The sequence below is a fragment of the Bufo gargarizans genome, chromosome 2 (assembly GCF_014858855.1).
Source record: "Bufo gargarizans isolate SCDJY-AF-19 chromosome 2, ASM1485885v1, whole genome shotgun sequence".
NCBI lineage: Eukaryota > Metazoa > Chordata > Amphibia > Anura > Bufonidae > Bufo > Bufo gargarizans.
The window spans coordinates 569,338,199-569,351,810 of NC_058081.1; the positions used below are offsets into that span (position 1 = coordinate 569,338,199).

Consider the following 13,612-nt stretch of genomic DNA (forward strand, 5'->3'; position numbering starts at 1 on the left):
GGCCTGAACAGGCGTCTATGATGATTCTACAGGCATTATTGCTACTTCTGTTCGGCATATAGGATACACTGAGCCATAGCATTGATAAAATCTTGGGAATACCCCTTTAAACCACCAGTGAAGAACAAATATACATAGCTTGATGGGCACTGAGGCACACCTTAATCTTACAAGATGAGGTCCACTGCACAGTCATAGTCTATTTGTTAGCGTCGTGAGCGCCATCTCTGTGCTTCCATTCCAGTATACCATATTTTTCAGACCATTAGAGGCACTTTTTCTCCTCAATCTTGTGCCGTCATCTTCTGGTGCATCTAACGGACTAGATGCCGGCGTTAGAAGCAGGAGATTCTGAGCTCAGTTATTAGTTGACAGGTCCAGTGTGACTGTTCAGGGTGCAAATACACAGCAGAGTAAATGTGTGCAGTGTCTGCCCTGGCAGGACCATTGTAGCTAAGTGCCCCCTCCAAACTGTGCATGGGACAGATCCATGTCAGCAACTCCAGACTGCTACTGCTACTTCTGACTGGGTAAGCTTAGGAATACCGCCCTCCGGCCGTAAACCATAAGGTTCCAATAGAATAAAACCAACCCCTCCTGTAACAGACAAGAATGGGTGGGAGCTGTTGTCCCCCAAACCCCAATGGAAAAGACGAGAAAAAGATTTTACAGGTGAGTGTCACAAAAAAAATCTTGTTTTCTCGCCCATTCCATTGGGGGACACAGACCATGGGACATCCTAGAGCAGTCCATGGGGTGGGAAGACCAACACCTCCAGAGGGAACCATCCAATGGGTAAACAGGAACCACGGCCTGCAATACCTTGCGCCCTAGGGCAGCATCAGCCAACGCCAGAGTGCAGCTGCTAGAACTTGGTATAGGTATGTAAGGACGACCAGGTGGCCGCCTTACAAAGTTGTGATGTAGAGGATCGATTGCGCCTGGCCTAGGAGGCCCCACCGCCCGGGTGGAGTGCGCGGTAACCCCTGCTAGGGGAAACCCTACACCGGGACCGATGGGCCATGGTAATAGTCGACCGAATCCACCGAGCCAGTGATCTTGGAGGCCGCCAGACCCTCACGAGGCCCCTCGGGAACCACAAAAAGGGAGTCAGAGCGGCGAAATGGGGCAGTAACCGACAGGTACACCCGCAAAGCACGGATAACATCCAGAGAATGGAGAGCGCGCTCATTGGGTTTCGCTGGAGCGAGGCAAAGAAGAAGGGACTGGGCGCATTACCACCTTATCCTTGTGGAAGGCCAAAAAGGGGCCCCTTGGAGGAAAGGGCGCCCAGCTCCGATACCCTCCAGAAAGATGTGATGGCCACCAAAAGACCACCTGCCAGGTGAGAAGACTCAGGGAAATGTCCCTCAGGGGCTCAAAGGAGCCGCCTGCAGAGAAGACAAAACCAGGTTCAGATCCCAGGGGGACAGGGGAGGGACATACTGAAGGACCGAATGCACCACCCCTTGTAGGAAGGTCCTCACCGGACCGAGCCAGAGATCACTGAAAGAAAATGGCCAGAGCAGAGACCTGACCCTTCAGAGAGCTCAAGGACATTCCCATCTCAAGACCCGACTGGAAAGAAGAGAGGATCACCGGAACGGAGAAACGAAGGGAAAACACACCTAACTTCTCGCAAAAAGGCAAGAAAGGCCTTCCAGGTACGATGGTATATCCGGGAGGAGGCTGGTTTCCTGGCTCTTATCATGGACTTCACGACAGAGTCTGAGAATCCCCTCTACTTTAAGATGGAGGTCTCAACAGCCACGCCGTTAAACAAAGCGGCTGTAAAATCCAGTGGAAGAGCGGTCCTTGAGACAGCAGGTCCTCCCTGAGAGGAAGAGGCCGAGGAACGTCTGCCAGCATCCGAGTGCCTTACGAGAACCAGGCACGGCGAGGCCAATCGGGGGCGATGAGTATGGTCGGGATCCCTTCCGCCACGACCCTGCAAATAACTTTTGGGAATGAGGCAGTGGTGGGAAGGCAGAGGAGTGCGAAGTCTCACTACGGAGACACCAGAGCGTCCACCTCGTACGCCTCCAGATCCCGAGCTCGGGCCAAGAACATGGAAACCTCGTTATGGAGCCTGGACGCCATCAGATCCACATCCGGGCAGCCCCAACGGCGACAGACGTCCTCGAATACCTCCTGATGCGGAGACCACTCTCCCGGATCCACCCCGTTGCGGCTGAGAAAGCCTGCTGTCCAGTTCTCGACCCCTGGGATGTACACTGCAGACCATATTGGAACATGAGCTTCCTCCCACTGGAGGATCCTTTTCACCTCTTGCATCACCGTCCGGCTGCGGGTTCTGCCCTGAAGATTGATGTAGGCCACAGCTGTGGCATTGTCCGACTGGACCCTTACCGGGAGACCCGCTAGGAGGGGGGTCCAATGAGACAGAGGAAAAATTGCTCTGAGCTCCAGTATGTTGATCGGAAGGCGGGCTTCCACCTCTGACCACACCCCCTGAACCGTCTGAGCCCAGAGAACGCCACCCCCACCCAGGAGACTGGCATCGGTGGTGACGACTGTCCAGGAGATTTGGAGGAAGGATCTCCCTGAAGCCAGATTCTGAGGGGACAGCCACCACGGGAGTTCCATGCGAATCCGAGGCGGATCTGAGAGTCCAGACCCCTCAATGTCCTGTCCCAGAAGGACAGGATCGCCTGTTGCAGAGGCCGAGTGTGAAACTGGGCAAAGCGAACAGCCTCGAAGGAGGCCACCATAAGCCCCAGAACCTGCATGCACTCACAGATGTAGATACACGGAGAATGCAGAAGGCGAGACACCGACTCCCATATCCGAGAGAGCTTGTAATCCGGAAGGAATACCCGGGCTGCAGTGGTGTCCAGAATCATACTGAGGAAGGTACCCTCTGGGAAGGTTGGAGAGAGGACTTCGGGAAGTTGATCAGCCAGCCAAACTGCTGCAGAGTCTGAACAGTGAACCTGGCGCTGTCTTCGGCCTGGGGATGAGAGGGAGCCTTTATCAGTATGTCATCCAGGTAGGGCAACAGAGATAATGACGGCCGCCACTGGCGAAGCACAGGAATCTGTGGCAAGATTCTGCGATAGGGACATGCAGATAGGCGTCCACTGACGCGAGGAACTCCCCTGGAAGAAGAGAAGCAATAACAGAGTGGAGGGTTTCCATCCGGAACCTCCGCACCCTATGGGACTTGTCTAAGAGCTTCAGGTCTAGGACCAGACGTCCAGATCCCTCCTCCTTTGGCACCACAAAGATTTGAGTAGAACCCTGTACCCTGTTCCTCCAGAGGAACTGGGGCAACTACTCCCTGGACCAGAAGGGAAGAGACCACTTGTAAAAGGGCAGAGGCTCGGGCCGGATCCCGAGAAGGGAAGAAACGTTTCGGAGGTCTGGAAGCGAATTCCATCTTGTAACCAGAAGTTACAATTTTCAGGGTCCAGGCGTCTCAAACGCGAGCTCTCCAGACCTGCTGAAAGGAGAGCAGACTGCCCTTTCAGGCGGAGAACTGCTTGGGAGCCACGGGGCGGGCAGAACTCCCCTGGAATTGTGCCCGCGGATGCCAGGAAGGCTGAGGATTAAAGGAAGGCTTCTTGCGGGAGTCCTGAGAGCCGCCGGAGGAAGGGGCTGTCTCGAAAGGACTGGTTTCTAGAGCCCAAGGGGCGAGCTCTGAAGGCACGCTTGGATCTAGATTGGGGCAGGTGTGTGCTCTTGCCCACCGTAGCATCAGAGATAATCTCGTCCAGTGTAGCACCGAAGGGCCTGGAGCCCGCAAAGGGGAGGTTAGTGAGAGAGCGCTTGGAGGAAGAGAGTCGGCGTCCCAGACCTTCAACCAGACCTCCCTGCGCTGCTTTACCAAGAGGGCTGCAATCCGGGCAAAGAGTGCTGACGTCCAATGAGGCCTCACAGAGGAATGTTGTCGCTTGGGACATCTGTAGGGCAAAGCTCAGGGTGTCCGCAGAGGTATCCTGCTCTGCGAGGTCCTGATGATGGCGCTGCAACCACACCGAAAGCGGGCCGCAGACCAGTGCCTGCCAGAGTGAAGATGGCTTTGGAAAGAGTCCAAACGCCTATCAACGGAGTCCTGTAGGGGAAACTTGTCCAGGACTGGTATTGCCGAATTCTTAGCCAATATGGCCACCAGCGGGTCGACCATAGGAGGAGAAGGCCACTGCTGCACATTATCTGCCAGGAAAGGATACAGAGTATCCATGCGCCTTGTGGCAGAAAAAACGGTGATTAGGGCGTTCCCAAGCCTTAGAAAGGACCTTGGCGACTCGCCACGAATGGGGAATGTGACTGCCTCTGGTGCGTCACCCCTACTGGAGTGGAAAAGGGGGAATTCCTGGCTACTAGAAGAAGGAGGTTCCCCTGTATATCAAAGGTGTCACGAACCGCCATGACCAAGTCTGCCACCATGGTGGAGAGCTTAGGCGACGGTTCCGGTTCCGTGTCCTCGTCTGAGCCGGACCTTTCCCCTTCAGACCTGCAGTCCCCGCGAGGGGGAGAGGCGGAACACGCCTCCAGGCGAGGGGGAGAAGCAGAGTCATCCGAGGAGGGATGCTGCTGCGCATGCTGCCTCTTAACGGTCGAGCGTCCCCTGTGGGGGGCACCGGGAGGTGGAGAGGTGCTAACCACAGAAATCGCAGGCGGTGGATCCGAGGCCGCCATACGTTCCATAAAGGCCATGGCCACGCGCAAGACTTGGGCCAAGTCTGCGGCCGCCCTAGCTATGTCAGGGTCTCCTACAGCTTTGCTGAACACCATCAGTCCTACCGTGACCTGTGAGGAGCTGGAGTAGCAGCCAAGTGTGGAGAAGCGCTGAGAGGCAAAGCGGAAGCGCCCCAGTCGCGCCACAAATCGCACAAAAAATTCACGCTAAAAAAAAAAAAAAAAAATCGTGCCAAAAAAATTGCGCGAGCGGGAAACATGAAAAAAAGGCAGACCCCGGATCCGAAAATGGCGCCCACCACCAGGATGCAGGGGGAAAATATTTTTGAGGCTGAAAGGGGTTCTGAACACTCAAAGCCTGGACATGGGGCAACAGCATTACAACAGAGCTACCAGCTTGCCCTGTATAACGAGCCCTCCGAACAAAACGGGAAAAGGCGCAGCAGCATGGCGCTGCAAATAGCCACTGCTTTAAGAAGGAATCCCTCCTCCCTCTCAGCCAGCAGAGAGGGCCTCAGATCCACAGGTAAGCCCTGAAGAACCGTGTCACAGTGTGAGCACGGGGGGAGGGAGAGCTGCAGGAGAGCAGTTGTACTTATCTGAGTCCTGCAGTCTTCACCCTCTGTTCCGGACCAGCATGGGGTCACCTCTTCAGTCATCTGGCACAAGGAGTGGCAGTGCACTAGATAGAGGGCAGGACTAGGTGACCCTGGATCTGGTAGGCCACCGGAGCTGCAGGTAGAGCCCGGTTCCACTTATCTTCGGGGGGGGGGGGGGGGGGGGGGGAAGAGGAAGCAGGGATGGCCATTTGACCCCGGCGCTCGCTCCACTGAGATACCAGGGACGCACCATGCGACCCTGCATCCTCTGTTTAGAAAAAAAAAATATTAAAAAAAGGGGCAAGAAAAAAAAAACTACAGGGACAAGCCTGCAGGAGCAGGAGTGTCACCTCCTTATCCGACACCAAGCTAAAACTGAGGTCCTCCTGTAGCCAGTGGAGGAGGAGCTGTTTTTTCTTATTTGCATAGTGTCTCCTCCTAGTGGTGGCTTAAGCTATACACACGGTCTGTGTCCCCCAATGGAATGGGCGAGAAATAGTATTTTCTGTTTTCATGCTACTAATTATGTGCAAGTCTTATGGTCCGAGGAATATGGTAAAGTGGTTATATGCTTTCTATAGGGTGACTTGTAAATGCTTTTGACTACATCATTTCTACACAGATGATGCTGCCCCCTCTCTAACCCCACAAAGGATGCCTGCACAGGCAGCATCACTGAGCTGCCTGTACTGTTCACAGCGCTGATGGTACAACCTGTACCATCTCCCGGACTCTCCATGTGTGGAGTCCTGCTGCAGAATTTCCTGACAGAGAGGCCAGTGAAAGAGAAAAAACATTACTTCTGGGCACAAAATTATAGTTCTGAAAATATCAACATTTTTCTAGAACAAGGCATTGCATAACATGACAACTGCTACCTGATTTACTAGGATTATGGACTTGGAGAACAAAGACGAACTAGAAACTTCAGTACAAGGACAAATAAATTACAAGGCAGCTTCAATATTAGTGTTCAGTGGACCAGAGCAGCATCAAAGGTGTAGCACATGTGGACCATTGGTGAAAACAGACTCCAATAAATTCATCACTTAGGGGTTCCTGACAAACTACACATTTTTGTTCAAAGTGCTCTATGGCTGTAATAAAACAATTTGATGCATTGCAGGGTATTAGTTTCTCCATTACTTTCCTACTGGAGTTTAAAGGGGTTTTCCAGGACTTACCGATCCTTAGGATAGGTCATCAATATCAGATCGGCTGGGGTCCAACTCCCAGCCCCCCAACAATCAATTGATTTGACAAACTCAGGGCCCAATACAGAACAGAAGGCTTCACTACATGCTAGCATTGTACATAATTTATTTCAGCTTTTAAGCCTTCCTTAACCTTTCTGGAATAAATGATTCAAAAGCTGTTTGCATTGTGGAAATGTTTTGCTATGTAGTCAAGGGTCGTGCCGGCAATAAGCCTCATTTTCCAGCATGAAGTCGTTTTCCTGTTGTGGATTAATTGCTGCTGTTTGGAGGAAGATTAGCGAGTGCCAGGACTCTCACCTCTCTTTGTGATTTCAGCCCGGAGCAGGGTCTCCATACAGTCGTCTTCAGCAATGTCCAGTGGAACATCCCCGTCACTGTTCACAGCAGCAATGTTTGCCGAATGCTTCAGGAGATACCTAGGAAGAGGTGAAGAAAAGTTTATCACAAGTTTAAAAGAAATCCGTAGGTTTAGTGCAGAATGACTTAACACGCTGTTCTGATCTGCTTATTGCTGGCAGTACAAATTAGACAGCGGTCAGCAGGACCCATTCGTCTGACAGCTTTTGCTCTTGACCCCTCCACACAGGTCCTGAATGGGAAAAGGGGAGAATGCTGCTGCTAGCAGCTTACCCATCTTGAGGGGGGAAAAAAATGGATCAGGCAGCTGAAATCCAACTGATCTATCCTCACCTCCTCCAACATCTGCCGTCAGGGGACAGTGGCAAGGCCCAGATCTGTCATCAGGCATGGAGAGATGCTACTGCACGCTGGGTGGTACTGTGGGTGCCGAAGCATAGTTACAGACGCTCTTTCCTCAATGATTGAGGGGTTCCTGCACCAGGCAGCATCCAGATCTTGCTGTAAACCAACAGCTACTGGTCTACATGTTGTTATTGGGAACAGATCCCATTAATGGCATCCCGACCAGAGTCTGTTAATTATTGCTGGAAGTAAACACCCTTATGCTGTGGGAATGGTGCAATACACCAGGTCCCTGCAGCAGGAGAGAGATCATCTATGACTAACCAACAGCCTCCGACCGGGTGCTGAACCAGATGTTAATTATGGTCACAACTGAACACCCATGGTGCAGGAACGCAGCGATCACCGGGTTCCAACGGCACAGCAGTGTTCAGATCTGACAGCAACTAACATTCTGTGCTCCAGCTGCTGTCATGTCTGACGAGGGCACCTTGACTAGAAACTATTAGGCTGTCTGCACATGAGCGTGGGCGAACGCATACAAGATCCGTATAAATTTCTAGTGCTAATGCTACTTTATGGTGTCGCACTGCATGTGGCATGCCAGAGAGCGACACCTAAACAAACATAAAATGTCAATACTGCGACATGAATGACACGACACATGTTGCAGACCCAGTGTAGTCGTACCCTGTATGTTATGCAACCTATTGTCACTCTAGCCTTATGTGTGCTTCTGCAACATATCCACACCAAAATCAACAATTTGCAACAACAGTTTTTGGTGCGGATTTGATGCAGTTTTGCCGCAGATCGCACAACACATATTCCGCAAATCATGCAGGTGGCCTTAGGGTGCTGGGATTTGAATAAGGCACAAAAACTCATGCAGTTTTTGCAACATCAAGAAAGAAGAAAAAATAATTTTATTTGAATTACATTAACGGCTATGGACAACTTCGGGGGGGAATAAATAAGGAGATTTTTGTATAACTTACCAGTTAAATCTCTTTCTCGCTCTTCCTTGGGGGACACAGACCTTGGGTATAGCTCAGCTCCCTAGGAGGCGTGACACTAAGCAAAACTGTTAAGCCCCTCCTCCATCAGCTATACCCTCAGCCTGGAGATAGAGGCTACCAGTTGCGTGTCCAAGTAGTGAAAGGATAACAACCAATAACGGAAACAACCAGCCAGCAACCCAACGGGGCGCCAGACCATAACCCTGTAACCAAACACAGAAGGGTGGGTGCTGTGTCCCCCAAGGAAGAGCGAGAAAGAGATTTAACTGGTAAGTTATACAAAAATCTCCTTTTCTCGCCCATTTTCCTTGGGGGACACAGACCTTGGGACGTTCAAGAGCAGTCCAAGAAGGGAGGGACCACAAACCCAAGGCGGAACACCACCAGAGCATCAGGAAACCGCTGCCTGCAAAACCAGGCGGCCCAAAGCAGCATCCGCTGATGCATGCGTATGCACCCTATAGAACTTTGTGAAAGTGTGCAGAGAGGACCAAGTGGCTGCTTTGCACAACTGTTCAGCCGAGGCCCGATGCCTCTGCGCCCAGGAAGCTCCGACTGCTCTGGTGGAATGAGCAGTGACGCCGAAAGGCGGAGGTCTGCCCTTGGCTCAATAAGCCTCAGACACCGCCAGTTTAATGAAACGGGCAATAGCCACCTTGGAGACCGCCAACCCTTTGCGCGAACCCTCCGGAACCACAAACAGGGAGTCCGTGCGCCGAAAGGACCCGGTGACCTCCAAGTAAATCCTCAACGCCCTGACCACATCCAGACGGTGCAGTTCCCGTTCTCTGGGGTGGGAAGGAGAGGGACAGAGCGACGGAAGGACGATGTCCTCATTGATGTGAAAGGCGGAGACCACCTTTGGCAGGAAAGTCGGGACAGGCCGAAGCACAACCTTATCCTGGTGGAAGATCAGGAAAGGTTCGGAGCAAGAAAGAGCCGCTAACTCCGACACCCGTCGGAGAGACGTGACGGCCACAAGAAAGATGACCTTGCAGGACAGAAGGCGAAGGGAGACCTCCCGTAAAGGCTCGAAGGGGGCTGATTGGAGCGCCGAGAGCACCACATTCAGGTCCCAGGAAGGAACTGGAGGGCGGTACGGCGGAACAGAGTGAGCCACCCCTTGTAAAAAGGTCTTAATTGGCCCTAGAGGGGCCAGGGGACGCTGGAGAAGAATAGACAGCGCCGAAATCTGACCCTTCAGAGAACTGAGGCACAGCCCCAGGTCCAGACCCGACTGGAGGAAGGACAGGATTGTGGGAAGAGAAAACCGGAGAGGTGGGATGCTCCGGGACTCACAGAACCCCAGATAGGACCTCCAAACCCGATAGTAGATCCTAGAGGATACGGGCTTACGAGCCCGGATCATGGTGCGGACTACGTCCGCGGAGAAACCCCGTCGCGTTAAGACGGCGGTCTCAATAGCCACGCCGTCAAACGTAGCGAGCCTAAATGCTCGTGGAAGATCGGTCCCTGAGAGAGAAGGTCTTCCCTGGAGGGCAGTGGCCACGGTGCGTCTGCCAACAGCAACATTAGGTCGGCGTACCAAGACCGGCGGGGCCAATCCGGGGCGATTAGAATCGCGGGGACGCCCTCTGCCGCGATCCTCCGAAGAACCCGTGGCAGGAGGGGAAAAGGAGGAAAGACGTACAGAAGGGAGAATTCGCGCCACGGAAGGACGAGCGCGTCGGCGCCGTATGCCTTCGGGTCCCGTGCCCTGGCCAGGTATAGGGGGACCTTGTGGTTGAATTTGGAGGCCATGAGGTCCACGTCGGGGCGACCCCAGCGAAGACAAAGGGCTTCGAACACCTCTGGGTGCAGGGACCATTCTCCCGGGTCGATGGTGGACCGGCTGAGGAAATCCGCCGCCCAGTTGTCCACCCCCGGGATGTAAATCGCAGATAAGGCCGGCACATGCGTCTCCGCCCAGAGGAGAATGAGGGTCACCTCTTGCATCGCTGCAGCGCTGCGAGTGCCTCCCTGATGGTTTATGTATGCCACAGCCGTGGCATTGTCCGATTGGATCCGAACAGGGTGGCCCCTCAGCAGATGGGTCCAGTGTCTGAGGGACAGAAGAATCGCCCTCAGTTCCAGAATATTGATTGGAAGTCTGGACTCCGATAGAGACCAAATGCCCTGGACGGACCGGGGAGGGAAAACCCCCCCCCACCCCCGTAAGCTGGCATCTGTGGTAATCACCAGCCAGTTCAGTGGACGGAAGGACTTCCCCCTTAGAGGGATATGCAACCACTAGCCGAGGGAAGCCCGAGCCAGGGGAGGCAGAAGAAAGGTCCTGTCCAGACTCCTCGGTGATTTGTCCCAGGCCGACAGAATTGCCCTCTGAAAGGTGCGGGATCGGAATTGTGCGAACGGCACCGCTTCGAAACAGGCAACCATCTTTCCCAACAACTGCATGCTGGATCTGAGGGAAGGGCGGTGATGACGGAGGAGACTGCGAACCGACCCGCGAAGGGCCAGACGCTTGTCCGACGGAAGGCGGACCTCCGCCAACTCTGTATCCAGGAGCATCCTGGAGGGGGTAAGGGAAGATTTGGGGTGGTTGATAATCCAACCGAACCGCGTCAGGGTCTCCAGAGTGAGTTCCACACTGCGGGATGTCTGAGAGAAGGAGGGTGCCTTGACCAGGATGTCGTCCAAGTATGGGAGAAGAAAAACACTTCTTGAACGTAGAAGGGCCAAGACAGGGGCCAGGACCTTGGTGAACACTCGAGGAGCCGTCGCCAGACCAAAGGGAAGGGCGACGAATTGGAAGTGATCGTCCCCCACCGCGAAGCGCAGGAAGCGGTGATGACATGGAGCAACCGGAACGTGGAGGTATGCATCCTGAATGTCGATTGAGGCCATGAAATCCCCTCTTTCCAGGGAGGCCACTGCGGACCTGAGAGACTCCATCCGGAATCTCTGCAGTCGGAGAAAACGGTTCAGGCGTTTTAGGTCCAAGATCGGACGCACTGAGCCTTCCTTCTTGGGAACCACAAAGAGGTTCGAGTAGAACCCCCTGAACCTTTCCGTCGGAGGCATGGGGGCGACGACACCCTTGTCCATTAGAGAGTGAATGGCCGCGAAGAAGGCGGCCACTCGTACGGGATCTCGCGGAGGACGGGATCGGAAGAAACGGTCTGGCGGAATGGACGCAAATTCGATTTTGTATCCGCAAGATACAATCTCGAGCGCCCATGCGTCTGAGATGTGGGCCCGCCATACGTTCCTGAATAGGAGAAGGCGGCCCCCCACCCGGGTGGGTGGGGGCGCACCTTCAGGCAGAGGGCTGCTGGCCTGTGGGAGCCCGTGCAGGCTGGGACTTGCGCCAGGTAGGTTGCGTCCGAAAAAACGGCTTCTTGCGTCTATCCTGGGCTGGGCCAGAGGAGGAAGAACTGGCCGCGGGTCTAGACCCGGTGGGCTTGCGAAAGGACCGAAAATGGGACGAACCAGCGCGACCACGGGGGGCGCCCATTGGCCTGGACTGGGGGAGGTGAGTACTCTTCCCACCCGTGGCCTCTGATATAAGTTCGTCCAGACGGGTTCCGAACAGGCGGGAACCCGTGAATGGTAGGCCGGCCAAAGAGCGTTTGGAAGCGGCGTCCGCCGCCCAAACCTTCAGCCAGAGTTCCCTCCTGACAGAAACTGCCAGGGCAGAGGAACGGGCAATGAGGGCACCCGCATCAAGGGAGGCCTCACAGACGAATTTTCCGGCCTGAACAATTAGTTGGGCTAAGGAACGGAGGTCCTGAACAGGGACGTCCGACCCTAACTCCCGTTCCAGTTGCAAACCCCATTCAGAGACCGCTTTGCCAACCCAGGCGGAGGCAAAGACCGGTCTAAGGGCCGAACCAGAGGCAGTAAATATGGCCTTGGAGAGGGATTCCGTACGACGGTCCTCAACAGACTGGAGGGAAGATCCGTCCTGTACAGGAATAGTAGTGCTTCTGGACAGGCGAGCCACGGGAGGATCAACCTTAGGCGGGGATGTCCACGTGGTCACAGAATCCGCTGGAAAGGGATAACAAATGTCCAGCTTTTTGGGTGTAATAAAGCGGACGTTAGGCCGAGTCCAAGCCTTGGATACCACAGAAGAAAAATCAGCGTGTATGGGAAAAACCTTGGAGGCCTGTTTGGGGCGGAGAAAGGACACGCCGGCCTGTTCAGAGCTGGGGGGGTCATCGTGTAGCTGAAAGGTATCACGGATGCTAGTGACAAGATGCCCCACCGCGGACGCCAATTTGGACGGAAGCTCTGAGTCCATGTCCACGTCCGAATCCGCCAGTTCTCCCTCAGAAAGCGTATCCCTTTGAGAGGATAGACTTGACTGAGCTCGCACGCATGGCGGAGAGAGCGAAGCATCTGGAGAAGATGTGCGCTCAACCCTTGAACGTTTCTGAGTATGCCCGGCCCTGGAAGATTCGCTGGGAGGCAGGGAACCAGTGGGGGCGGCAGAAACGGTAGTCCCAGCGGGTGCGACAGGGATTGTGGCAGCCTGCGGGAGAGGCGGTCTATCCACGAGACGGCCCACTACGTGTGTAAGGCTTTCCACCGCCTGAGACAGAGACCTAGCCCAGTCAGGGGGTTCAGAGGCACCGGGGGGCGCAGCGGGAAGCGGGCCCTGCACCGGGGCCTGACATGCAAGGCAATGCGGCTCAGATTGTCCACGCGGAAAAAGTTCCTTACAGGCGGTACAGGCATGGTACCAGGGTTTGGGGGCACCCGTGGGATCTGACATGCTGAAAGGTGGTTGTACTCTAATACAGAGACCACAAAGGGTTATAGCAGCTATGACCAGGAGGGTTAGGAGAGGGTTAACTGTCCTACCAGTGCCTCAGAAGAACGTCAGGAGATGGCCCAGATCAGCAGCAGCAGAGAAGCAGTGAACAGCAGAGAGCGCCCACAGAAGCCGAGCGATGTACACAGGAGGTTAGAGTCCCCCACCGTGTCCCAGCTTCCTGTCAGGAGTGAGGAAGCGCGGGAAACCTCAGCAGAAAGCACGGGGAACAAGCTCCGCCCCCTCCAGCGCTTGAAATGTCTCCTGTGAAGGAGAACGTAGCTCCGCCCCCAAAATGACGCGCGCGTAAGCCCCGCCCCCTGCCGGGACCGCTAAGCCCCGCCCCCCGTTCTCGGCGGGAAGGGGGAGAGAGAGAAGAGAAAAATGGAGTCAGCCCCGAATGAGGGGGAGGGGGGGGAGAAAGATAGCAGCGTGGGGGGGAGAACGGCGTGGGGGTGCTGAGGATGCTGCTGTGCTGCATTGTCCTGCAGATGAGCGCTCAGAATGAGCGACCACGGGTGCCCCCCTTACCCAGAGGGGTAGATGCTGCAGATAGGGACGGGGTATGGGCTGGAATAGCCATCTCACCGTCCGACGTCTTCACCCTCAGTCCTTTCCAGCAGGGTCGCCCCTTCA

General features: G+C 54.7%; 1 protein-coding gene and 1 pseudogene across 5 annotated transcripts in view; one reads left to right on the plus strand and one right to left on the minus strand.

The window, feature by feature from the left end:
• The window catches only part of LOC122926156, a 354,925-nt pseudogene that overhangs the window by 105,290 nt on the left and 236,023 nt on the right, over positions 1 to 13,612 (plus strand).
• PPP1R12C (protein phosphatase 1 regulatory subunit 12C) overlaps positions 1 to 13,612 on the minus strand; it is a 104,009-nt gene that overhangs the window by 48,182 nt on the left and 42,215 nt on the right. For all 5 annotated transcript variants that reach the window (XM_044281702.1, XM_044281701.1, XM_044281700.1 and 2 more), the window contains exon 3: positions 6,776 to 6,894. In XM_044281702.1, the coding sequence (XP_044137637.1) occupies positions 6,776 to 6,894 (119 nt within the window). The remainder of the gene's footprint in view (positions 1 to 6,775; positions 6,895 to 13,612) is intronic.